The 26,614-nt window shown below is 47.3% G+C and overlaps 1 protein-coding gene and 1 long non-coding RNA gene across 3 annotated transcripts in view; one reads left to right on the top strand and one right to left on the bottom strand.

Moving 5' to 3' along the window:
* LOC142498736 (cytochrome P450 2A6-like) overlaps nt 1-17,548 on the top strand; it is a 55,452-nt gene extending 37,904 nt beyond the window's left edge. The window contains exons 5-9 of one of the 2 annotated variants that reach the window (XM_075607074.1): nt 1,627-1,803; nt 13,084-13,225; nt 14,746-14,933; nt 16,037-16,178; nt 16,761-17,548. In XM_075607074.1, coding sequence (XP_075463189.1) covers nt 1,627-1,803; nt 13,084-13,225; nt 14,746-14,933; nt 16,037-16,178; nt 16,761-16,945 — 834 coding nt within the window. In that variant the 3' untranslated portion in view covers nt 16,946-17,548. The remainder of the gene's footprint in view (nt 1-1,626; nt 1,804-13,083; nt 13,226-14,745; nt 14,934-16,036; nt 16,179-16,760) is intronic. The other variant, XM_075607075.1, reaches the window with a different exon arrangement.
* LOC142498739 (uncharacterized) overlaps nt 13,622-26,614 on the bottom strand; it is a 65,498-nt gene continuing 52,505 nt past the window's right edge. The window contains exon 3 of the long non-coding RNA XR_012802541.1: nt 13,622-13,764. This is a non-coding gene — a long non-coding RNA (uncharacterized LOC142498739). The remainder of the gene's footprint in view (nt 13,765-26,614) is intronic.

Genomic DNA, 26,614 nt, shown 5'->3' with positions numbered 1-26,614 from the left:
TCTTTCTCCTTTATTTAGTTTTTTCCTTTCTTTCTCCCTCTTTCCTCCTTTTTTCCCCCTTTTTTCCCTTTCTCTATCTTTTTTTCTGCCTCTTCCTCACCGACCCCCCCCTCCCCCTCACCCCTCCCCCTCCCTCGGGCCACGCTCACTGCGGGGATCACGGGGAGCCCACGGGTTGCTACTGCACACGTGCGTTCACCCGGGGCTCCTGTTTGTGTCCTGGCGGGCACGCGGGAACAACGAGGGGCTTAGAGTTTCTTCTCTCTTCCTCTCCTCTTTGGTGGTGCATGCACACCAAGATGACGTGGCGGATGGCGCTGATGGTTGGGCGCGCGTTCGGCGCGCTCCCCGGCCCCCCGAGACACGCTCCATGGTCACCATGGTGAGGAAGCCCTTTGCTGGCTCTGCGCAAACGCGTTTTAGCTGGGGTTTTTTTCCCTATCTCTGCTGGCCCAGGATTGCATGTGGGAGGCGGGGCTGCCTGCAGGGGCGCATGTGCACGCTCTGATGACCCCACACCAGAATCTCATTGCCCAGATTATAGGGAGGATCCCAGATATCGTTCAGGATTGGTAAACCAATTATTTCTTAGTCTTTAAATATGTTAATGATGATGGGATGTGTATGCCTTGATAAAGTGCTCTGTGTAGCACAAAACATGTTGGTAGGGTAATGCCTTGCCCTTTTTCCTTCCATGACTATTACATTTTTTATGGATAACGCACTTTCCTCCTAATTTTCTTGTTTGGATGACTCCGGTTGTGCTCTGCCATTTCTCTCTTCTATCTGCATCCATCTCTAAAGACGGAGGCACACCCAGAGGTCTGGTGGGATCAACGTGGACGCTGCAGCAGACTCGTGAATCTTCTTGCTTGCTACATGGTCATATCATTATTCCACAAATAGATTAGGGTACTATTCATTGGGGTGATCATTAGCCTTTGGGTTCCTGGACAATTTGAGTGCCATCTATGGTGGTTTACCAACTAGGATACCACACCAAGTACCCCCCTACAATCAAGTATACATCCCAGACCTCATATAGGATTCATCCTCTTCATAATATTATCATTATAGCTGTATACTGTTCTTAGCACCACACATTATACTTCTTTCCTGTAACTTGCCCTGTTGCCTCATTTAACTTCTCTCTATAACGCTCCCTAAATCTCCTCCAATTGCTATATATCAGAGGTGCGTTAACCGTGGGGGCTTACAGAGGCCCCTCGCACTTCCTGAAGGCCTTTAAATGAAATGCCGGGGAAGTGGCGAAGGCCTCTGTAACTCTCGCTTACCGTGGTTCAGATTTTTTCTGATGACGCGTCGCCATGGCAACGGGGTCACATGACATCACAGTTCCATGGCAACGTGACTCATGATGCCAGAACGTCTGAGTAAAGGTAAGGAAGGGGGGCATGTGGAGAAGGGACAGCCAGCAGGGGGGCACAGGGGGAAAATATTGCGCTCCCCTGCCCTATATAACAGCTCCCTATAACTTATCCTATTGTTCCATACAGTATAATCACTCCCCATAACTCTTAGAGATACCAGTTTTTGGCAAAAACACTGTCTTGTTACCCTGATACATCACACTTGCATTATGCCTTTTGGGCTCTTTGTTCGCAGCTGTATGACTTATTTCCAAAAATCATGAGGATTTTACCTGGACCCCATAACGGCGTGTTTAAGATGCTCCAGGAACTTGAGGATGTCATCAAGGAAAGGGTGAAAAGTAACAGTGCGACCCTAGACCGCAACTGCCCGCGGGATTATATCGACTGCTTCCTCATTAGGATGGACCAGGTACGGGCAGAGCTGAATCTTCATTAGAGCTGTAGAAAACAATTGGGGAGGATGAGCCCCCCCAAATCACAATATGTGCTGCAGAGTAGTCCAACAATGTAAAGTTCATATACTTGATGCAAATCAGTCCGGATAACAAAGAGTTAATTAAATGATAATATCAATGCTTCACCCCTATTTGAGGGATTAGCCTAGCGATGGGAGAAAGGGTTGACCGGAGCTGGTCTCTCGACCAACAGCAGACCCCTATATAGGAAAACCCTGCATTAATGGCTATTTCCCTGGGAGGTTGAAAAACTGAAAAGTCACTTACTCAATGTAGTATTTCATGCGGATTGGTGTGCTCCAGACTGTGCAAGTAAATAACGAAAAGTTCTTCTGCAGGGAGAAAGAAACAGCGAGCACTGCATGCAAAAAGTATGGCGACTGGACTGTGCTGTACAAAAAAGCCTTTATTTAATCCATAAGCAAATAAATGGAATAAAAGAGGGAAATAGGTCCCCTGTGCGCTCTAACGCGTTTCACCCATACAGGGCTTTGTCAAAGAGTGCTAATACCTGAACAAACTAACCTTAAGTAGAGACCCGGAACCGGACATGACGTCACGTCATTCTCAATGAAATTCCACCCCCATTAGAGCTGTGTTCATATTTTTGAAGTGAAACTTCTTTTATGGCACCTACTAAATTCTCCTAGAATAAAACTCCTTCATGGAGACGAAAATGTGTAGTGGAAGTAAGGCGCGTGCATGAGCACATATGTGCACACGCGCTCCTAATAGCTAATCTCACAGGACTGAAAATAATTTTTGGGGACGAATATGCAATCAAGCACGTGCACGAACGCGCACATTACCCCACTTTCTCTAAATTCAAACCAGAGCATTTGTCAGACCCTAGGCTGCATTCCCCCTCTCAACCTCCCCACAACATTCTATTCTGAGCCCCACGTCCCGCAAACCTTGCTCATTATATGCCCAGTCCCCACTAACTGAACTCCCTCCCCTTGAATTAACGGATCTCACCCAGGCTGCCTTAACGGACCCCAATGTTACCCCTCACTGGGATAATACACCACAATAACAAACACCGCCCTATGTCCAACTATACCCCCAAGACAACAGCGACCCCCCACGAAAAGAAGCGAGTAACTGCCGCGTTGTCTGTAGAGTGGCACCTCACATCACTTTGCGGGGTATACAGTCACCGTCTCACCTGGTTAGTAGACTCTCTTTCCCCTTCCTGTCAAGGAGAGGCGTATATGGGCACACACTCCCAGGTCAGGGGCTCCCCGGCAGAGGTCTGTGTCACTGAGGAGGGCCTGTCCCGGCATCTACAGCTTTCTATCCCGGAGTCACAGTTACCTCGCTTTGCGCCGCTCTCTCTCACACAAATACCAGGGTTACTCTGCCAGCCTCTTACACCAACTCGTCGGTGCTGTTCTTCTTCCGCTTCTTTTCAGAGCTTATGCATCCTAACTCACCCTCCTCCGGTCGGTGAAGCATCTTTAGGCGCCCATTTTGTATTAGCGCCGAAGCCACTGACAGCGAGTCATGGAGGCGCGCATGTGCAAGGCGGGACGGTGGGATTGGGCATGGTCAGTGGTGACGTAACAATCCAGTGCTCATTCAGGAGTCAGTAGTATGTGGTGATGTGTTGCTGCCTTAGGACGTGCGTATAGTGCCTGCGACGGGCGACGCAACATCGCCCAAAAACAAATGCATTGCTGCCGCTGCCGCGTGCGCTTATAGTAAGCACGACGGCGACAATGCGATGGGGTGATGGAGCGTCGCGAATTTAGGAAGCTGGCAATATTTGATTTTTCAAGTGCTGTCGCCTCATGTGAAAGCCCCTGAACCAATCAAATGCCAGTAAGCCCGCTACGTCGCCGCAAAGCGAAATATAACTTTCGATAGCGGCGACGGGTGATGTCACCCGTCCTGTCGCCCATCGCGGGCACTATACGCACGGCCGTAGGCAACTTGGAGCGCATGCGTAGTGCTTAATCAAAGGCCAGTTAAGCTAATAGAAATGTACATGAATTTTACAGTGAAGTGAAAACATGTACAGTAAGCAGATGTCCATAAACTAAACTGCACCTTAGGGTGGGTGGTACTGTATAGCTGTCACTTACGGGTACACAAAGATGAGGGAGCGGTGGAAATCAGTGTATGAAAAATAAAGAACATACAGCACCAGCATAAAAAAAAGTATCATTGTTAACAGCGCTGGTTCTTAAATCAGTATATAAATAAATATACTCACCTGGTCGTGAGCATATCAAAGCCCATCAAGTGTGTGGCAAAGTGGATGGCAGGTAGCGATGTAGATCTTTCAGAGGTAAGGATTGAAGGGACAGTACAGTGCTATTTTTATAATAACATTGCAAAACCGATCCCCCAAATGAAGACTTAAAATAGTGCTGTCACTCAGGACACATAACAATTTCTTTAGAGGAGGCAGCCACTCCCTTCTCCGACGCTGGACTGGAGTGTTAGTGGTTGCAGGCTTTCCGGTGTGTGTTGCCTCCATATGCAGCCTCCCAGAAATAATAGACAGCCTTCAGCACGGTTCCTCCTCGACTTCTCCCCGTCTGAAGCACTAACTCTGGTGCGCTCTGTGTTTTCTTCTCCTTTCTTGTCCACTGAGCTTGCCTTCGGTGGCATTTGTGGGAACTGGGAAGAATCCCACTCAAAGCAGCTATTATATATCTTCACCCTCCAATTCCAGGGGTCTCAGGAAGCTCTCAAACAAATAAGCCAGGATTCTCATCAGCCACGGTCACGGATTGGAAGACCCTCAGTCTTATTGGTTCTAGTAAACCATGTGCATCAGAGAGGGGAGAGACTGCCTCCTCTAAAGAATGAATTCTTTATTTTTCATACATTGATATCCACCGCTCCCTCATCTTTATGTACCCATATCTATTGAGGAACCCAGCTGTTTCTCTTGAAAGTTGAGTGGTAGACAGTATTTTTATACTGTATGTGTTTATATATAGCTTTCTTATGTTCACTTTTTACATATTTAATTTTAGAGCTTTACCACTAGGTGGGGTTGTTGCATCGATTTTTTTTTCAACTTTCATTTTTATTTGTGGAAATCCGATCTACAGACACGCACCGCCCATGGGCGTACATTATGGTCAAACCACATTTTTATGAGAAAACAGCTGTCGACACTGACAGCACCAAACGAACCCCAATTAGGGATTTAAGACAGGACGTACTTGACTTACAGGACTGGGGAGGAGACGTATGGTGGAGGGGGAAGAGGGGGGGGGGCGTTCTTGCGATATTCTGGCGAGGGGTTGAAGCAACTACAAGTAGCTGGAGATTCACCTTGATAGGCCTGTTGCTCATTGTAGTGTGTGGGTGGCCCTAAATAACGTCTCCCTACGTCTATGTCCCGTCTGTCCCATCCAAGGAGAACGCATTTTTCATACTATTAGTGCAAAATTGAGGCGGCGTCCACCCCTGGGATGTTGGTTTGTTCCAGCCACGGGCCCCAGACTTTTAGAAATTTAGCGCCAGAGTCGTTGACCCAACTCGTCAACTGCTCCATCTGGCAGACGTGCCAAATTCGGTTCCTGATTTTGGGGATAATTGGGATCTCATTCTGCTTCCACAGTGCTGCGATCTCGCATCGGGTGGCGGTCGCAAAATGCATGACCAGTTTATGTGTTGTTCTAGACATGCCCTGGGGCCGCCTGCCCACAAGGAACAGCCACGGGTCCAGGGGGATCTCTAAGTCGAGCATCCCTTCCAGCCAGTTTCGAATTTTTTCCCAAATCGGGACCACCCTTGGGCAAGACCACAGCATGTGTTTAAGGTCAGCCAATTCTCTGCACTGTTTAGGGCAGAGCGGCGAATAACCTTTGACAAATTTAGATAATTTGACTGGGGTGTGGTACCACCTCATGAGGACTTTATATGCGTTCTCCTTTAATGTGACACATATTGAACTTTTCGCTGCAGTTTGCAATATGTATTTCCAGTCGTCGTCCTCTAATGTCTCCCCTAGCTCTGTCTCCCACTGTCGCATGTATCGTAGGCGGGGGGAGTCCTTACCAGCCGGACAGACTACCTCCCTGTACATCCGAGATGTCAGTCCCCGTGTGTCCGTTGGTCTGGAGCACAGCTGTTCAAAATTAGTTCGTGCAGGACGAACAGGAAATTTGTTATAAAATGCCCTGACCTGGAGGAATCTAAATAATTCTGAATTTGGGAAATTTGATGCCTCTTTAAACCAATCGAACGTCTTGATAGATCCCTTACCCCCCAGGTCCTTTAATCGGTTGTACCCTGCCTGCGTCCACTTTACAAATTTATCACTCGACAGCCCCGGAGCAAAGTCCGGGTTGCCCCATAGGGGGGACATTAATGTGTGGGGGGTGGTTAAGTTAGCTTTAAATTTAGATGTCTCCCAGACCGCTAAGGAGTTCGCCACTGCGCAGAGCGGCGTTCCAATGCCTTTCTTGCATTGTTTTGGTAGCCAGATCAAATCTTGAAGTGCCACTGGGGCACAACATTCCCTTTCTAGCTCTGTCCATCTTCTGTTTGTGGGGTCCGTGTGCCATTGAATGATTTGGCCTAATTGTGCCGCTTTATAATACGCCATCAAGCAAGGTACCGAAAGTCCTCCTTTTACTACTGGTTTTGTCAGTAGGCTTTTTGCAATTCGTGGGCGTTTTTTGTTCCAAATAAATTGGATGATGTGAGCTTGAAGGGCTTGGATCTCAGATTTAATTAAAGGTATTGGTAGGGTCTGAAACAGATATAACATTTTGGGCAGTAAATTCATCTTGACACTATGAATTCTGCCGAACCATGATATCCCGTACCCCGCCCATACCCTGAGATCTTCCTTGAGCTTCTTCATCATCTTGGGGAAATTTGCCTTATATAAAGTATTATAATCCCTAGTGATGTATACCCCTAAATATTTGATAGCGGAGGATTGCCACTTAAAATTGAAATTTTATTTTAATAATTTTTCGCTTGGTTTAGGTAGATTGATGTTGAGCGCCTCAGACTTGGCCTGATTAATCTTGAACCCTGAAATCCTGCCAAAGGCGCCCAAGATCTCAAAGACATTGGGCAGGGTTGTCAGCGGTTTAGAGATGGTCAGGATCACGTCGTCTGCATATAGCGCAGCTTTGTGATGCTGTCCCCCCAATTGGATTCCTGATATATTAGGGCTTAATCTAATGTGGGCTGCGAGGGGTTCGATACAAAGGGCAAAAAGTAAAGGGGACAGCGGGCAACCCTGGCGAGTTCCACTTCGAATGTTAAATAGCTCGGAAGGGAAGCCCTGATGCCGCACTTTCGCTGTGGGGCCTGCGTATAGGGCCATTATTGCTTCAAGAAGGCGGCCCCCAAACCCAAACACCCCCAGCGTCTCTCGGAGGTAGGACCAATCGATACGGTCAAATGCCTTCTCGGCATCCAGACTCAACACCATGGACGGAATGTGTTTTTGTCTTGCCAAATCTATTAGATCAATTATCCGTCTGGTGTTATCTGCCGCCTGTCTACCTGCAATAAAGCCTACTTGATCCGGATGTATCAGGCCTGGAAGGACACTACCCACCCTGTTTGCTAATAGTTTGGAGAAGATTTTTATGTCCGAATTAATCAGGGAGATTGGCCGGTAGCTCTTGAAGTCTGCCGGGTCCTTACCAGGCTTGTGGATCACCGAGATAGACGCCTGGAGCATCTGGGTCGGGAAGGGCTCTCCCTCTAGGATCCCGTTAAATAACTTCAGAAGATGAGGGGCTAGGGTCTTACAAAATTTTTTATAGTATAAATTTGAGTATCCGTCAGGGCCTGGGGCCTTGGCTGGTTTGAGGGACTTAATTACCTCTGTGATCTCTTCCAGGGTGAAATCACCCTGCAGGGCCTCCTTCTCAACCCTGCCCAGGGTCGGAAGCTGTGCCTCAGACAGAAACCTCTTGAGGGCAGCCGATGTTTTTTGGTTATGGGTGACCTTATCTCCATCATACAGTGTAGCATAGTATTTCCGGAATGTTTCCACTATTTGTTTCGGATCAGAGGTAAGATCACCCTGCTGGGTTCTAATTGCTGCTATCCGAAAGTTTGGAAGCTTGTTTCGGAGCTTGTTGGCTAGTAAGGTATCTGGCTTGTTGGCTTTTTCATAAAATCTGCGTTTGGACCAAGCTAACTCCTTCTCGGCCTGGGATGATAACACCAAATTAAGGGCCGCCTTGGTATCTAACAATTCTTGCCACGTGTTCTGGTTTTTATCCGCGGAGTGTTGTGCAGTGAGAAGTGTCAATCTCGCCTGCAGCTCATGTATTTTAGAAGCTTTCTCTCGTCTCCGCTTACCAGCGATATTCATAAGGAACCCCCTAAGAGTAGCCTTATGGGCTTCCCAAAGCGTGGCCTGCGACTGTACGCTTCCCTCGTTTTCTCTAAAGAAATCTTTTATCCGGTCCCGTATCGCCCTTTCGGTGGCCGGGGCCTTGAGAAGAAGCTCATTGAGCTTCCAGTTTGCTCCGGGTCTGTCTAGCCCTACAATCGTGCACCTCAGCTCTATAGGCGCATGGTCGGACCACGAGATCTCGTGAATCTCTGTGTGGCCCACCACTGGAACCACTCTGTTTGATACCAGGAAGTAGTCTATTCAGCTATATCTGTCATGGGGATGTGAGTAGAAAGTATATTCTCGGGTCACCGGGTGTTGCTCTCTCCAGATATCCGTCAACTGACAGTCTTGAAGGCCCTTGCGGAGGGTTAATATGTCCTGTCTGTGGGTAGTGTTAGGTTGGGTGCATCTGTCAAGGTCAGGGTCCAGTGTGCGGTTCAGGTCCCCAGCGAGGAAGGTATTTCCCTTTGCCATTTTATGTAGTATGGAGAAAAACTGTTCAAAGAAAACAGGGTTTTGTTCGCACGGGGCATATACTGACGCTAGTGTTACCTGTTGATTTTGTATCTTGCCCGTTAAGATTAAGAATCTACCCTGTGGGTCAGAGTATTGCTTATCTATGGTCAGGGCAAGCCTGTTGTGCGTGATAATTGCTACGCCCCTCTTTTTGACATTTGCCGATGCCAGGTGGAATGTTTTATAGCTCTTATCTAGAAATTTCGGGTGGTTTACGCGGGAGAAATGAGTTTCCTGTAGGAAAATAATGTCGGCCTTCCGCCGGGTATATTCCCTAAAGGCAATTCTCCGCTTAACGGGACTGTTGAACCCCTTCACATTATGTGAAACCATAATAATCTCATTACTCATCTGAACAGTATATCGTGAACCATCTACGTAACCGCCGTTGTTGGACCGGTAGGTATCCTGTCTCCTGATGTCTTTTTCGCCGATCAGTCTCCCGCTTCTCTCTCTCCGTGCACCAAGCCTTTGTTTCTGGGATTGACATCCAGGGAGGGCTGACACAAAAGGGGGGTGGGGAGGGGAACATATAGACAAATAACAAAGAAAAAACAGATATCAGAACATGGGTCACGTGGCATTGGCACCCGTGCCGCAGGCCCGTGATCCTCGCCCCTGGGTAACCGACGGGGGGGGGGGGTTCCCGCCCTCCCTCTTGGCATCCCTCCCCCGTCGCCCAACCCAACCAGGGGACTTTGTCGGAATCCACTGGCCTAAACCCAGCCAGTCCCGACTCGGAGCACATGCGGAGATCAGGGCAGGCCTCTACCCCCCCGCCCCTCCCCGTTTGTTTCCCGTTATCTCTAAATGAACGAATAACTACGCTTATAACTTTCACTAATAACCCCGTGTTGCATCTCACCCCCAACCTCTTGTGCTGCCCACTATGTGACCTTCCTGTCTCCACTTGGCTAATTTCTCCCCCGCTAATTCCCTCCCCTTTTTTTTAATATCTTTTTTATGCCAGTCTGCTCCAGCATATGTCGTGCCTCCCACCTCCTAAGTACTCTGCTCCTCTGCAGCTGACTTCCTTGAGCTCCCCATTGTCTTCTAGCTCCCCCTCCCACCTCTTTTTTCCTTCTTACCTCTCCCTAGGTACTCTGCCGCTATTAGGCTTCCTTTCCCCTCACCTCTTTTCTCGCCTCATCTCCTTCTCCTTCACGTGCCCTATAACCTGCCACCGCCCTGCACACTTGCCTATCCCCATCTTGTTCTCACTTACTTTTCTTTCTTGCTCCCGTCACTTGCTACTCCGACTCCTCCCCTTCTGCGTTCACTTCCCCCTGCTTTTCCTTTCACCTATGTTCTTAGCTCTAACCTCTGCCTCTCACTTACAATACTCTCTCTCTATCCGCTCGTGCTTGCCACTTCCCCACACTTTCTGCCACTCAATACCATCTACTCTACCTACTCAGCGTCCGGTTTCTCCTATCTCTCTAACTCCCCTTACTAAGCTGCTACCGGGGCTCCTATTGTCCCTTGTTGTCTTCCCTCATCCCCTCCCTCTGTCTAATTGTTGCTATGCCGCTCTTCCCCGCGGCTTGGTTCGGCCTCTGCTCTCCGGTTGCGCTTGTCCCTCCGTTTCTCCTCTTGCGCCTTATGCTGCCTCCCTCCGGTGTAGAATGGCCGTCGCCGCCGGAACCGTGTCGACTTCCGTGCGTCACGTCCTTCCTTGTTCCCCCTTGTTCCGCCCCACTCAAGATGGCCGCCTTTGGGGACGCCCCTTCCTGTGACGTCTTGCTCCCTCCGCCATCTTGGAGTAGGCAGGCGCCCGAGGAAGACGCAGCTGAAGCCGCTCCTCCTACCTGGTCCATTTTCCCGCCTGGTGAGCTCTTCCCGCGCTCTCCGCTTCCGTGTTCTGCGTTGCAAGCTGGGGGGCCGCCATTGCAACCTCGGTCGCCATGACTGGACCACGAGGTAAGCAGCAATTTTTGTTCAGTCTCCGTTTCCTTCCGTAGGGCTCAGCGCTGTGTGGGAGATTACGGGGGCTATTTCCTCCCCCCCCCCCGGTCCTCTATCGTGGGGAGTCCCGCCATATGGAACGTGTGTCAGCATATTCGCTGGGGCTGGTGCAACTTTAATCCAGAACCATTTAAAACTTGTAAAACTTGGGGGTTTATTTTAACAGCGATAAACTAGTAACTTAGACGACCCCTCCTCCGGCTGGGCTCCCGACTGTGTTCCACACGGGGCTGACCGCCGGGGCTTCAGGCTCCTCGTTGCCAGCGCCAGGTGCCGTGCCGAGTCCCAGTTTCTGTAGGAACTTGTTCCCCTCCTCTGGTGCCTTGAGGTGTATGGGTCGCCCGTTACGGATCACCATGAGGCCGAAGGGGAACGTCCACCGGTACCGGACCGCTTTCTCCCTTAGCACCCTGGTAACAGGCCACAGGTCCCTCCGTCTGGCCAGTGTGATGGGTGACAAATCCTGATACACCGCAATCTTAGCTCCCTCAAACGCCATGAAGGGGGTATTTCGTGATTTTTGTAGAATCTCCTCCCGTGTGCGGTAATGATGTAGACGCACTATAACGTCTCTAGGGAGTTCATTGGGCTGGGGGCGAGCGCGCAATGCCCGATGGCAGCGGTCCATCACGAGCCTCTCTTTTGGGGACTCCGGGCAGATATGCTCCATCCAGCGCCCTACAAATTCCTCACAGTCCCCAATGTCCTCAGGGATGCCGCGAAGGCGCACATTATTGCGGCGGTCCCTGTTTTCAGCGTCCTCTTGCCGGTTCCGTATTTCATTAATCTGGGACTGGAGATCCGCCGTGATTTTAGCGCCCTTCTGAATTGCTTTTGCGTTCGCGTCGACCCGCACCTCTAACTCCTGTGTCCGGGCCCCCAGACCTCCTACTTCCTTGGCCAGGGCTCTTATCTCTGCTTGCAGAACGTCTTTTAAATCTTGAAAGAGCCGCTCAATATCCGGCAGCAGCCCCTGGTTGTCTGGGTTCTCTTCTCCTTCTGACTCAGAGCCTGGTCTTGATGCGGGGGCCATTGCTGAGGCCGCTCTGCGGGCTCTGCTCTCGCCGAAATATGCTGGTAAGCCCCGCTTTCCTGGGGTTTTCGCCAGTTTCTTTGACATCCTGGGGTTATTGTGCAGCGTTTGTGCTTTTTTGGTGTAAATCGGTGTAGTTATTCGTCTTTTTTGCTTACTTATGTTGGAGAGGGGCACAGAGCTACAGGATTATGCCTCCATGCTCTCCAATCTCCCAGCATGCACCATCTGTTGCATCGATTTTATATAGAGAAGAGCGCCTTCCTGTCTTTTTTCTGCTTCCAATTCTAGCTGTCACTTACAGCAGGAACTTCCAAAGTCGCTGCCCACAATGCTTTGCTTCCACACTGGCATTAGGGGAAGTGACTTTGGAAGCTCGTAAATTAAACTCTCAAAATGTCAGGAAGCAGGGCTCACGCAACACCTCCTTACCTGCCTCGGAGGTCATTGCTGCCGCCCCTCGCTCCCCGCTGACGTGTCCTCGGCGTGGGACTCGGCGATCCCGCCCGACACCGGTTCTTGTGTCCACCATCTTGTCAGGGCGCGCGCAGGAGGATCTTACACAGCGCGCACATCCGGCAGTAATTTATTCACTCCTCCGGCCTTCTAGCCACGCCCCCCGTGTACAGCTGCAGCCCTGCTCCTGCTCACACTCCATAGCTGATCACAGCCTGCACCAGTCACAAGGCGCTCCACGGCACTCCCCCGCTCTGCCTCCTTCCCTGATTGGTCCCTCCACGTATTTTACCCCTGTTCTCCCTGGGAATCATTGCTCTGCATAGCTTCTGCTAGCTTCTGCTAGTTGGGCTAGTATTCGTGTGTGCTCTTGTTCTTCGTATTCTTCAGGTTTGACCCGGCTTGGCTTTCTACTCCTCCTCTGGCTCTGGACCCCGGCTTACTCCTCACGACACAGTCTCTCTCTGCACTTCGTTCTCGGCTCGCTCCTCTACCTCCCGAACCTCTGGCACCCTCGACCCCGGGCTACGGCAATCACCATGAGTCTTCTACCTTCGGACATGGCAAGTACCTTTAGTTCCCTTACTAAAGACTCCTGGCCTGGCAACTACTACCACACTCCGGACACGCCCCTCTGCTGTGGGTGCGTAGTATTATACTTTCCACCTCAGTCTTGGGACGGGTCTGGTCTGCGGGCAGCACTATCGTGACACAAAAGTCTTTAATTCAATCACAATCACAAAAATAAAACTACAATTTTAGTGACAAAACAGAAAAAAGGTTCACTTAGAACGCTCGTGCTCAGAACACCCCCCCCTTTTTTTGGAAGGCTAATTACTAGATATGAGCCCTGTAGCAAAGCACAGAACAGAGTCACAGTATTTTGAAACAGTGCATATGTTTTTCCAATCTATATTTCTTCAGGAAAAACAGAATTCCAAGGCACCTTTTAATACAGAAAACCTGGTAGCGACAGTCTTTGACATGTTTCTAGGGGGAGCTGAGAGCACCGGTATCACTCTAATTTTTGGCTTCTTGATTCTTCTGAAGTACCCAGAGATACAAGGTAATCTATCTGTGATTCTCTTCTCATGCTTAGCGTTATAAGGGTTAATATGAGGCACTACGATACTTGCTATTTTAGTTTCTCATGTGTGACACTAATCTTTCAAACAGAGGTTAACGCTCGACTTGGACTTGGAGGGTTTACCGGGCACAGACGTTGATGCAACTTTACAATATTGCACTGACAAGCTCCTACTATAAGTGTTCTCCATAACGCCTTCCCTAACTGCATACTATTGTCACTCTCTATCACCCTTCCTCTAACTGCTCCCATAACTCCTCCTATACCCGCTCTCTATCATTTCTTACCTAACTGCTTCTACAGTATGACCGCTTTTATAGTGTAATGATGCTCGTCTCAAGCAGGAAGTGGACCCGCAGGGCTGAGGTAGGAAGGTGAAAGAACCAACCTGAGTCGAGGAACAGAGTCCTGATAGAATAGTGAGTAGTAGTCCAAAAATCAGGGCTGGCAGCAGAGTTGCGAAGTCGGTGTGGTTGCAGAGGTCGAAGTCAAGGGTAGTCGAGGTACGTGAGCAGGGTCTGGTGATGTGAGAGACAATAAGCATAAACGCGTTGCATGAACACAGCAGGAAACTGGAACATTGCTTGGCAACTTCCTGCTCACATGGCTGTCCTTTTAAAGGAAGCTGCCAGAAGCAAAGATGTACGATTCAGACACAGAGGGCGAGCCAGAACAAAAGCCCGAGCCGAATGTGATAACCCAGAAAGGATTTTGCCAAACCTCATACAGTACACTGGCGACACACTTTATTCGAGCTCGGCTAGTCCCACGAATTCGGGTATACCCGAGTGTATTGAGGTTTGTGACTGTTTTCTGCCCGAGTGCATTGGGTTATTTTCCAAGCAGGGATTGAAGCATTTTATTCCCGCTGGCTGCAATACTGCACAGTATATATATATACTGCATTACAATTCATGAATTTATGCCATCTGGTAGACACGCAAAGCATTGCAGCCTATTAAATCCTAATCATTATCATTTAACAGATCAGCCGCCCGTCAGCCAGGCATGAACCCAGGCTGGGAAGGCAAACGCAACGGGGCTTGTCAGAGGTGAGGAGCGGCGCATTCCAGGTATCTGCCAGGTACATACTGGGTATTTGCTCGAATAAAGTGTGTCGGTGCAGTATATAACCCCTTTCCTATGTTCTCATATAACTGTTAACTAGAACTCCCTCCACATTTGCTCCTATAATCTTTCTCTATAGTCACCCTCTCCCCTAACGTCTCTCCCTTATAGCTCCCTATAACTTACCTCCAACTCTACTTATTGCTCCATGTAACCAATCCCTTATAACTCCTCCACTAATTGCTCTGTAGTGCTCCTAACCATCTCCAACACACAACGCCATATGCAAGCTAGTGGTCCTCTGTGACATTGATGGTAAACAGCCTGTATATCTTAATTCCATGAAAGTGGAACAGATATAACTAAACAGGGGAACCCGAGTCTCCTTGTTTTTTGTCTTTAATGTTTTTTGTTTCCCTGACTGAATACAGAAAAGTTGCATGAAGAAGTTGACCAAGTGATTGGCCGGAGAAGAGAGCCAATGATAGAGGACAGGAACAATATGCCCTACATGAATGCCACCATTCATGAGATTCAGAGATTCAGTAATGTCCTGCCACTAGGCATCATTCGCTCCACCACTAAAGAAGTAAACTACCGCGGATACCACATTCCACAGGTACAGCTATCCTATTCACCCCAGATCTTATTGGATGTTCTGGTTTTAACACATACACACTGTCTATTAATGGTGCAGTCCATGGAGCCAAAATAAACCAATGATTGCTGAGCAAGAAACAACATTTTCTTGAGGATGTAACAATCTAATGGTCTTCTTCTTGACAAAAAAAAGATTTGTCTGCTGTTGTTTCTTTGGAAATTAGGCACAAATTGTATTTCTTAGGGACTTCAGAAAGGAGATGTGTTTGTCAATCAAGTGTTTTCTTTATCCTCACCCCACTCCGTACTTTTCAGAGAGCCAATAAAGATATGGGGAGTGAGGGGGACTTTGTTAGTGATAACTCTTGTTGAATACAGTAACATAAGAAAATAGGGAGCGGGCAGAGGAAATCAAATCTCTTCCAAGTCTCAGCTCACGATTTTTAGAAATTGACTTTAACAAATTAAAATATGTATACAGTACTGTAGTTGTGAGATCTTGGTAACAAAGGCATCAATCACACAGATGTAACCCCCTAAAACATGTCAGTGCCATTTTGGTGCAATGGGTGATATTTAACAAAAATCATTCACAAATAAACATAATTATGCATTGGCAAAGCCCCTCTTCTACCCCTTCCCTTCTCTTTACTGGGTCTCTGATGAGGACAGAATGGGATAAGGGTAAATAAGACACTTGACTGCCAAACATTCACCCATTTAGAGCCCCAACAATATGACATTTATAATTGCTTCTTTACACATTAATGGCAGTACTGACAACGTTTTCAAATTGTCCAATGACAAAAAGGTTTTGTTTATTTAATCAAAATGTATAGTAATAGGAGTTTGAAAACATGGGCAGGGTATACAGGATGTAAGAAAATACTTTGAGGTTATTTTTGTTTACAGATACCGAGTATAAATACAAAGTGTAGCATATTTATTTCCTGCCCCACCAGAATAGTATACATATAATATATATAAATATAAGGGCAAATACAGTAAGTAAGAGAAGGAATGAAACCCACAACCCTGCGTATAAATAACCAATGGCTTAACTGCCAAGCCACATTGGGGATGTTTGGAGATTGTCAGTGGGATAAAGTCTTTCGTCTCTAGGGTACCGATATGCTGCCCATATTGGGAACTGTTTTACGGGATCCATCACAGTTTGAAACTCCTGAGGAAATCAACCTCAAACATTTCTTGGACGAAAATGGAAAGTTTAAGAAAAACAATGGATTTTTGGCATTTTCAGCAGGTAAAGTAGTGCGTGCCTATGTCACAGTGCTGCAGATTCTAAGTCTGTAATTTCTGCACACCCTACGGTGAGAGGGACAGGCTTAATGTCCCATAATTCCCTTTAACCTGTGTCCCTTTGCTGTTTGGGGGACAGACCTAATGTCATATACAGTTTCTCCCTTCTGTTTTGTCATTATGTCACCATGCAATGGAAGTGACAGACTCCATGTCCCCCCCTTAGCTCCCATCTGTCTGGGTCATGGTCACCCTGCAGTGGGAGGCACCGACTCTGTCCCATAGCTTACTTATATTTCTATCACTGGGTAACCCTGCAGTGGGAGGGAGAGACTCTATGGGCAAATTCACGAAGGTCTGTTGTTACTTGCCATTCAAGTCAATGGCAGTTTGCTGGATCAGGGTGCAATATCCAGCATCGAACTCAGTAAATCAAAGTGTACAGTATGTCCCATAGCTCCCTTCTGTCTCTGACATTGTATCACTCTGATGTGGTATCCATTCTGGATCACTGCACCACCACACCATCCTACACTAGAAGGGGTCTTTGACTAACAATCTTTCTCATATTGTGTCATTGTCATAGGGAAGAGGACGTGTATCGGTGAGAGTTTAGTGCGCATGCAGCTCTTCATATACTTTGCCACCATCCTACAGAAATTCAAACTGAAGACGACTGTTGACCCAAAGGACCTGGACATCAACCCTGCAGAATGTGGCATTGAAACACTGCCCCCCTCTTTCAAAATCAGCTTCATCCCTCGGGAATAAGAATGTGACTTTGCAATCCTTGCTACATACTTTCTTTACTGAGAGTTTAACAAAGATCTTAAAGCGGTGTGTCATATAATGTGATATTTTATTTTGAGCTTTTCACATTTATCGTCTACTTTTGCAAAGCTAATAATAATCTTTTGTCAAAGCTTCAACACAATAGGGTCTATTTATCAAATTCCCCCAGCTGTCAAATTGGGACAAAGAAATATAACACCAGATTTACTGTCCCGGCTAAGCTCATTCTAAAGCTTGCCGGGAGCATAGCGGGCTAGCCGCGGGTCTGTTCTCTGTTTAAAAATGGCCGCATCAATAGATAAGCGCTAATGGCGCTTACTATTGAAAGCACGTGGGAAAACCGGACGGTTTTCAGCCGGAGGCAGCCCGCGTGCCGCCCACGCTATTTTTAAACTGTGGGGGCAGCCGCATTAGATTCAGCCCGGCCGCTACTGTATTACATGAAACAAATCCAGTTACTTTCTATTGGACTTCATTTGCTGATTAAATCTGGTATCTATCATTTTGCACATGATCCATAAGTTATATTGCTGGTGTCTGTTCTGTTTATTGCAAATTCAGTATAAACACCCACACACATCATTCCTTGGTTGCCTATTTTAGATATGATAATAAGCTTGCTCTTGTGAAGGGGATTCATACAGATTCATGGAACCCTCTTATTAGATCAGACAGCATGATCTATTCCTACATTGCTAAAGCAATCACTCAGTATTTTAGGCCTTACTTATAGATTGAACGCACAATTCCATTGAGTTAATGATCGAGTTCATTCTTTCTTCACACTCTATTATGTTCTGTGCTAAGCATTGACATGCAAAGCAATGTTCAAAGATGCAGATAGATATAGATAATAAAAATACCAGTTATGAGCACATTAAGGTTCACAATCCTGCCTTTCCCACAGAGCCGCCAAAGGGCCGGTAAAGAGAGCAGGTGGGAGTCGTCACAGCTGGTTTGTGGAAATTAATATGCTTATACAGTAGGTGTTTTTTATATTTGCAGTATATACATGGTAGAGGGTTTTTGTCACCTTTTTGTTTACTCACGATAGATAGATAGATAGATAGATAGATAGATAGATAGATAGATAGATAGATAGATAGATAGATAGATTGATAGATCTATACCCCTCATTTTTTTGAATATACAGTATATATATATATAAAGTACACAAAAATGAATACCGCATCAACAACCAAAAAATAAATGCAATGTCTAAACCTATTTTTAACAGACAAATAACTGAAAATGACAAATTTATCACGCTCCTTAGTGGATTTTTTGATGGAGTTGATGTCCTTTATTCTTACACATAACTATTTTTTGTTTAAGAATAAATTTTATCTTCAGCTTATGGGAACCGCTATGGGGGCAGCGTGTGCCCCCTCATACGCCAACCTTTTTTTAGGTTGGTGAGAGTGGGAGGTGGTTTTTACTGAGGCCAATAGTGCAATGACAGATCAGGTTCTGTTGTGGAGTTGAGGAACAGGTACACATAAGTGAACCAATTAGGTGCTCTAGAGGTGTATAGATTGCTGGATCATAACCCGTTGATATGAGGGAATATAATGTGGGTCTCGGGTAAAGGCTAACCTGGTAGGAACTGTCTTAAACCTCAACTTGGCTCCCCAGGAGCACTATAAAGTTAGAAAGGACTCACCCAGGTATAGCAATCCGTGCCGTGCCCGTGTCTAAGATGCCGCCAACCCTCGAACGACTCGTCCGTCGTGAGGGCGGCCTGTGACCGGCGGTGTGGTGGAAATCAGCTGATGAGCTTGATCCAGCAACCCGGCGTGCGACTCGGGAGAAGCAGATGCGTGGAGACGCCCCGTGGAGGGGAGGAACGCGGTGCACAGCCGTGCTAACAAATTGAAGGCTGGTCAAATTACTGGAAAAAGCTTTATTGTAACAAAAGTGGAGCTAGCAGGTATTTTGACGCGTTTCAGCCGATTGGCCTTTGTCAAACATAGGTTTAAATCTAGAGGGTACAGTCAATCAATTATTAAACAAGGCTATGAACGCAGCAAAAGTATGGGTAGGGCCTCTTTATTGAAACCAAAGATTAAAGAAACAAATGCTTTAAAAAAAAATTAGGTTTATTGGTACATTTAACCAACAATGGAACCAGCTGCGAAGCATTTTACAACAGCATTGGCCGATTCTCATGATGGACCCCGACCTAAAAGACAGTCTTGGACCTAAAGTAGATTTAACAACCAGACGGTCTCCTAATCTTAGAGACAAGTTGGTTCACAGCCACTACATTGCACATACCAACCCTACCTTCTTGTCAACTTTTGACAAGAAAGGATTTTTTAAATGTAGTGGCTGTTCTGCCTGTAAATTTGTAAAGCAGACTTCTACTTTTTCAGATAGCAAGGGACAGCAAGAGTTCAAGATTAAGCAATTTTTGAACTGTCTCTCAAAGGGGGTAATCTATTGCCTTGTATGCCTCTGTAATAAAATATATGTAGGAATGACTACACGAGAAGTGTGTTTAAGAATATTAGAACACAGTCAAAATATTAAATCAGCATCTAGGGATTTAGAATCATCTAAAAAGATTACAACAGTTGCAAAACATTCTTAGTGAACACAAGGCTGACAACTCAGTACTCTCTGCATTTGCCATAGAACGTGTCTCTTTCTATCGGGATTACTATCCACTTTGACATCATTCCGTTGCGGAGTCTTCTCTGTGACTGGTTTATTATTTACACGGCTGTACTGCTGTGATCCGGCTGTATGATTTAAAGATCTGCTGTGCGCATGTGCGGGAATTGGACTCTCGCTATCGCGCGAACATGACGTCATTACGTCATCTCTAGTATGGAGATTACTCTCTGCAATGGAAGCAGCGTCTACAAGGCCATAGCGCCATCTATCTGGAACCTGATATATGTATCTATGAGACGCAGGCACGGCAGCTAAAACCCTTCTAATACGCATGTTTGTGGGACGTTTTTGGCGCGAAATACGTCATTAAGCAGTGCCCTATTTAACCGGACATGCTCCATGGCTCCAGTACCACCCTAGAAGAAGCCTTAGCGGGCGAAACGTGTTGGTGGTACCTTCATGCTGCTGGCCCTGCCTGCTGGCACTCTATTTGGACATTTCATTTGCTGTGAGTCATCACAGTCATACAGGAGCTGAGTATCTTCATATACCATTACCAACTTGCAGTTATTATACTGCTTTCCATTATATGGGTCTCTATCCATTATATGTCACCTTTGATATCTGTGTTTGGGTCACTGAAGTACCTTTCAAAAAATGTTTTTGCTGTCATGTACTATATTTATAGTTTCATGCCCATACTGTTGCGGCCAAGTTAATCCGAGCATTTGCCCGGTCTCGGCCGCGACAGTAACCGGGCGCGCGCCGTGGTGTCCCGGCGCCGTGGCGCGCCGAAGCCTTGGAGGAGCGGCCCTCCGATCGGGGCTTCCCCCTCCCCTCTCCGGGTCCGCCGGGTCCCCCGGAACCCCCCACCGCCGTCCCCCACATCGCGGGACACCAGGGCTCCCTCGGGGAGCCCTGGGCACGCGGGCAGGGGGCGCAGGCTCCCGATGAAGCGTGACCGCGCATCGGTGACGCGCGGCACGCCGAGGGGATTCGGGAGGTGTCCCGGCTTGCGGAACTAGCCGAATGCAAATAAAACGTGTCGCCTCTGTAGGTCTTCCTAATACAGTGCCCCGTACACTAGTATAGTATGCCTGATATATTCTACCACTTTCTGTTTATTTATTTTCTTTAGAGGTTTATTATTTATTTTCCTCTATTGGTTTTTTGTTCATTATCTCCTCTATACCACCGGCCGGTTGTGGATCACTATGGGTACTTTTGTCCCCATAGTGGTTTCATGTTTTGAGGTTTTGATCATATTATGGTTTTTTGTTTTTTTTTATGGTAATTTAGTTTTTCTTGGGGTTGTTTATATATATTTTTTTCATTGTCCTATTTAAATTTATTTTGTTCAGTCAGGCAGGGTTTCAGTCAGCTGTTTTTTGTTTTTCATCTTATTTTGATTTAATAAATTACTATTATTATTTTGCATAATTTGTCTGAGTGCTTTTTAGAGGTTTCTTTTTCTGTGTTTATACAGTATATATTGTGACAGAAACCAGGGGATGGTAATAAATTCCGTATATAGGGCTCCCAGGATACTAGACAGTTTCTATCCTGTTTGGCCTGGGAGTGCAGCCTTATAATACATACACTCCATCCCACAGTTTGGCAAGCGCTGGAACTGAGGGATGAGAGATCCAGACCAGAGTTTGTCTGCTGCCTGATTTCTGTCACCTGTCATGCTAATTAGGAATCAGGTATGAAAGACTGATTTCCTGTTTGCTCTGGTCTCTCCACAAGAGCCAGGAGGCTGGAAGGCTGCTGAACTACAGAGGGGAGAAGCCTCTTCCCCAAACAGGTTCAATCTTTCTGTTCATTTGTGTAAGACTGCAAAAGTACCTTGTTTTGTTGTTGGGAGTGGAAAAGCCACTTCCAACCCTGAGTCAGGGATATCTAAGTTAAGTTATCGCTCAGGTGAGCAGCTTTTGTTTTGATCTGTTTTCTGTTGTATGCACTGTGGCAGTCTCAGTGCCTGGGACTGAATAAACCAGGCATAGCCTGTTTAAAGGAACAGTACGTGACGCCTCATCATTTAACCTACCCTAAAAGACCGTGTTCTAAACAGTCCCGGACAAACGACGGAGCCCCGGAGTAAGCCGTTTGTCACATATGGTGGAGAATGCGGGCAGAGCACTAGGGGGTCTGCGGGTTGAAGAACTTTGAGAGAAAAAAAAAAAAAAAGTTTTTTTCATCCTCTGCAAACAAGATGGAAGACGTGGTGGGTGCGCTGGTACGCAATGTCGCTGCCCAGAAAGACGCGAATGAAACCCAGCAACAGCTGTTAATAGCCCAGCAAGAAACTAATGCAAACCAGCAGCAGACGAATGCAGCCCAGCAACAGCTGCTAATAGCCCAGCAAGAGATTAATGCCAACCAGCAACAGGCGAATGCAAACCAGCAACAGACGAATGAAGCCCTGCAAAACGCGAATGCAAACCAGCAAGAGACAAACCGCTTGCTGAGAGAGGAGCAACAGCGGTTCGCTCAGGGCTTACAGCAGGAACTCGAGATCCTGAGGGGGACTATCAGTAACCTTCCACTGGCAGCGGCAGCCCCAGTTCCGAAAATGACCAGGGCAAGCCACTACCTTCAGAAGATGGGACCCTCGGATGATGTGGAAGCCTATCTTCTCACGTTTGAACGCACGGCACAGAGAGAGGGATGGCCAGAAGCTGAGTGGGCTGGTCTAATCGCACCCTTCCTAAGCGGCGAACCCCAGAAGGCTTACTTTGATCTAGAGCCAGCCGAAGCAAACGTCTATGCAAAATTGAAGTTCGAGATCCTCGCCCGCCTCGGCGTAACCACGGCTGTTCGCGCCCAAAGGTTTCACGCATGGTCCTTCACGATGGATAAAGCCACCCGAAGCCAGATGTATGACCTCATCCACCTCGCCCGGAAGTGGCTACAACCCGAGATCAACTCAGCCAGCCACATCGTGGAACGGTTGGTCATGGACCAGTTCTTGAGGAAACTTCCCTCTGCCTTACGCCGTTGGGTCAGTCGGAGTGACCCCCACAATGCGGATGAGCTTGTGGCCCTCGTAGAAAGGTACAATGCAGCAGAAGAGCACCCGCAACCCACAGTCGTGGAGCAACCCCACTACCCGAGGTTCCAGGACTCTTCCAGAGACGGTAAAAGGGTACCGGGGTTAAGGGGCGCTGAAGAGCGGCGACCCCCTTCACGCAGCACAAGCAACAGTGGTTCGCACACTAAGGGCAATAGCCAACATGGGGAGCCGGGAAAAGGCTCTAAGTGGGACACAGACTATGTACCTAAATGTGTAAATTGTCATGAGAGGGGCCACACAGCAAAAATCTGCCCACTAAATGATGAGCCCATGCAATGCAACAGCGTGGAACCTTATTCGCTGTTGTCCCAATGTATGGGCCATAGCCCAGAGGACCCCTTGAATAACCATCTGTGGGCATTTGTAAAGGTTAATGGTAAGAGGGTTCGGGCACTTCTTGACTCTGGGAGCATGGTCACACTAGTGTCCGAATACCTCTTGCCCATTAAGAAGAAACAGAGAAACAGTTCACAAAGAGTGTCAATTTGTTGTATACATGGGGATAATCATGAATATTCCACTGTTGATGTTTTTTTTGAAACAGAGTTTGGTTCTTTAGATTTCAAGGTGGGTATTGTACCCAAACTGGCACATGATGTGTTAATAGGGACCGACTTTCCCCATTTTCTAAAAATGTGGTCCCCCGCTCAGAATAGCGCCCAGAGTTCAATAGCGGACCATAACGAAGTATTAGAAGAAACAAATCCTTTCCCTTTTTCAGAAATGGAGGTGGACGAGGGCCCAAATAAGAAGGGGGAAAAGGAGGAGTGCTGTAAAATTCCCTTCCCCATCACTACTTTGGTAGGGAATACCCCAAATCAAGATGTTGAGCAGACACTTACCACCCCAGAACCGGATAAGACCCTCGCTGACCTAGAGGTCAGTCCTGGGAGTTTTAAGAAGGCCCAGTGGGAGGACCCCACATTAGCGGTAGCAAGGGGAAATATACGGGACCAGAATAGTACTCCTGGCCAACCAGATAGGTCACTTGCTTACCCCTACTTCGAGGTAGAGAACGACCTAGTATATCGGGTTGATAAAAGGAAATCAGTTACAACTAAACAATTGTTGGTACCACGGACATTCCGTAACGTAGTATTACACCTCGCACATAGTCATCCATTGGGGGGACACCTAGGGGTGGAAAAGACAAAAGAAAAGGTTCTCCGAAGCTTCTATTGGCCTGGGGTTCTGGCAGAAATTACGAATTATTGTTCCTCATGCCCAGAATGTCAGATCACCGCCCCGTTCAAGGCGTACCGCAGCCCATTGGTACCCCTTCCCATAATAGAGGTACCATTTGACCGGATTGCTATGGATCTAGTAGGACCCCTAATAAAGTCTGCTAGGGGACATCAGCATATATTGGTAATATTAGATTATGCCACCCGATATCCGGAGGCAGTTCCCCTACGTAGCACCTCAGCTAAAAACATAGCAAAAGAGTTAGTAGTTCTGTTTTCCCGGGTCGGGATTCCTAAAGAGATTCTATCTGACCAGGGAACACCATTTATGTCCCAAGTAACGAAAGAGCTATGTAAACTCCTAAAAATCAAGCATCTCAGAACCTCAGTCTATCATCCACAAACAGATGGTTTAGTGGAAAGGTTCAATAAAACCTTAAAGAGCATGTTACGGCGGGCGGTTGATAAAGATGGGAAAAACTGGGATTGTTTGTTACCGTACCTGTTATTTGCCATTAGGGAAGTTCCCCAATCATCCACAGGCTTCTCCCCGTTTGAACTATTGTATGGCCGACACCCAAGGGGCTTACTGGATATAGCCAAAGAGACTTGGGAACACGAGGTTACCCCTTACAGAAGTGTAATAGAGCATGTTGCCCAGATGCAGGACCGCATTGCTGCAGTCCTACCCATAGTGAGGGAACACATGGAGAAAGCTCAAGAAGCACAGAGGAATACATATAATAAGGGTGCTAGGGTCAGAATTTTTTCTCCAGGTGATAGGGTACTAGTTCTGGTTCCCACCGTGGAGAGTAAATTCCTTGCTAAATGGCATGGGCCATATGAGGTCTTGGAAAGAGTGGGAGAAGTAAATTATAAGGTAAGACAGCCAGGTAGGAGGAAACCTGAGCAAATATACCATATAAACCTACTCAAGCCCTGGAAAGATAGAGAAGTCTTGTTAACCCTAGTACCCCCAGGTCCGTCAGAGAATCAAGAAACTGACCCAGAGGTTAGCATAGCTGAAACCCTGTCTGTTCATCAGAAACGAGAGGTTCAGAATTTAGTGAGAAGAAACAAAGAAATCTTCTCTATACGGCCAGGTCGAACTAGCGTAATTGAACATGACCTAGTCTCTGAACCGGGGGTCCGAGTTAACCTTAAACCGTACCGAATCCCAGAGGCCAAAAGAAAGGCTATAAGTTTAGAGGTTAAAAAAATGCTAAAACTAGGTGTAATTGAGGAATCCCAAAGTGGGTGGAACAGCCCTATAGTCTTAGTCCCAAAGCCAGATGGTACAACAAGGTTTTGTAATGACTACCGGAAACTAAACGCGGTGTCAAAATTTGATACTTATCCTATGCCCAGGGTAGATGAACTTGTAGAGAGACTGGGCAAAGCCCGATATCTCACAACCCTAGACCTAACAAAAGGGTACTGGCAGGTTCCCCTCACAGAAAGGGCAAAAGAAAAGACAGCCTTCTCAACCCCAGACGGCCTCTTTCAGTATAAGGTGTTGCCTTTTGGCTTACATGGAGCTCCCGCCACATTCCAAAGAATGATGGATAAAATTTTAAAACCACATGCTCGGTATGCTGCCGCCTACCTGGATGATGTGGTAATCCATAGTGAAGATTGGCAATCCCACCTTCCAAAGGTCCAAGCTGTGCTTGACGCAGTCCGGTCTGCTGGACTAACTGCTAACCCCGCTAAATGCACTATTGGTCTGGAGGAGGCCAAGTATCTGGGATATTCTATTGGCAGAGGTTTACTCAAACCCCAAACACTCAAAGTGGAGGCGATACAAAATTGGCCAAGGCCAGTTACAAAAAAACAAGTAAGGACCTTTTTGGGGTTAATTGGGTACTATAGAAGGTTTATTCCCAATTTTGCAACTAAGGCAACCCCACTAACTGACCTCACAAAAGCAAGAGGACCGCTAATGGTAAAGTGGTCCCCCGAAACCGAACAGGCCTTTAGAAGCCTGAAAGAAGCTCTCTGTGCCCAACCAGTGTTGGTCACACCTGACTTCTCCAAAGAGTTCGTAGTCCAAACCGACGCATCTGAGGTAGGGCTGGGGGCGGTACTCTCCCAGGAGTCTCAAGGTGAGGAGCACCCCATTCTTTATTTAAGTAGGAAACTAAATCCCCAGGAAAAAAATTACTCCATAGTAGAGAAAGAGTGTCTCGCAATAAAGTGGGCTGTAGAGACGCTCAAATACTATCTGTTGGGGAGAAAATTCCGGTTGGTCACAGATCATGCACCCCTTACCTGGATGTGTCAAAACAGGGAAAAGAATGCTAGAGTGACCAGGTGGTTCCTAAGCCTACAACCCTTTAAATTTTCTGTGGAACACAGGTCAGGGCACAAACATGGCAATGCTGACGGGTTGTCAAGGATGCACTCCCTAATATCCATGGTCGCTCATCCCTCGAGGTCTGAGCTGGGGGGGAGGATATGTGACAGAAACCAGGGGATGGTAATAAATTCCGTATATAGGGCTCCCAGGATACTAGACAGTTTCTATCCTGTTTGGCCTGGGAGTGCAGCCTTATAATACATACACTCCATCCCACAGTTTGGCAAGCGCTGGAACTGAGGGATGAGAGATCCAGACCAGAGTTTGTCTGCTGCCTGATTTCTGTCACCTGTCATGCTAATTAGGAATCAGGTATGAAAGACTGATTTCCTGTTTGCTCTGGTCTCTCCACAAGAGCCAGGAGGCTGGAAGGCTGCTGAACTACAGAGGGGAGAAGCCTCTTCCCCAAA

The sequence above is a fragment of the Ascaphus truei genome, chromosome 7 (genome assembly GCF_040206685.1).
Source record: "Ascaphus truei isolate aAscTru1 chromosome 7, aAscTru1.hap1, whole genome shotgun sequence".
NCBI classification, from domain to species: domain Eukaryota; kingdom Metazoa; phylum Chordata; class Amphibia; order Anura; family Ascaphidae; genus Ascaphus; species Ascaphus truei.
This window is presented reverse-complemented; position numbering and strand designations above follow the sequence as displayed.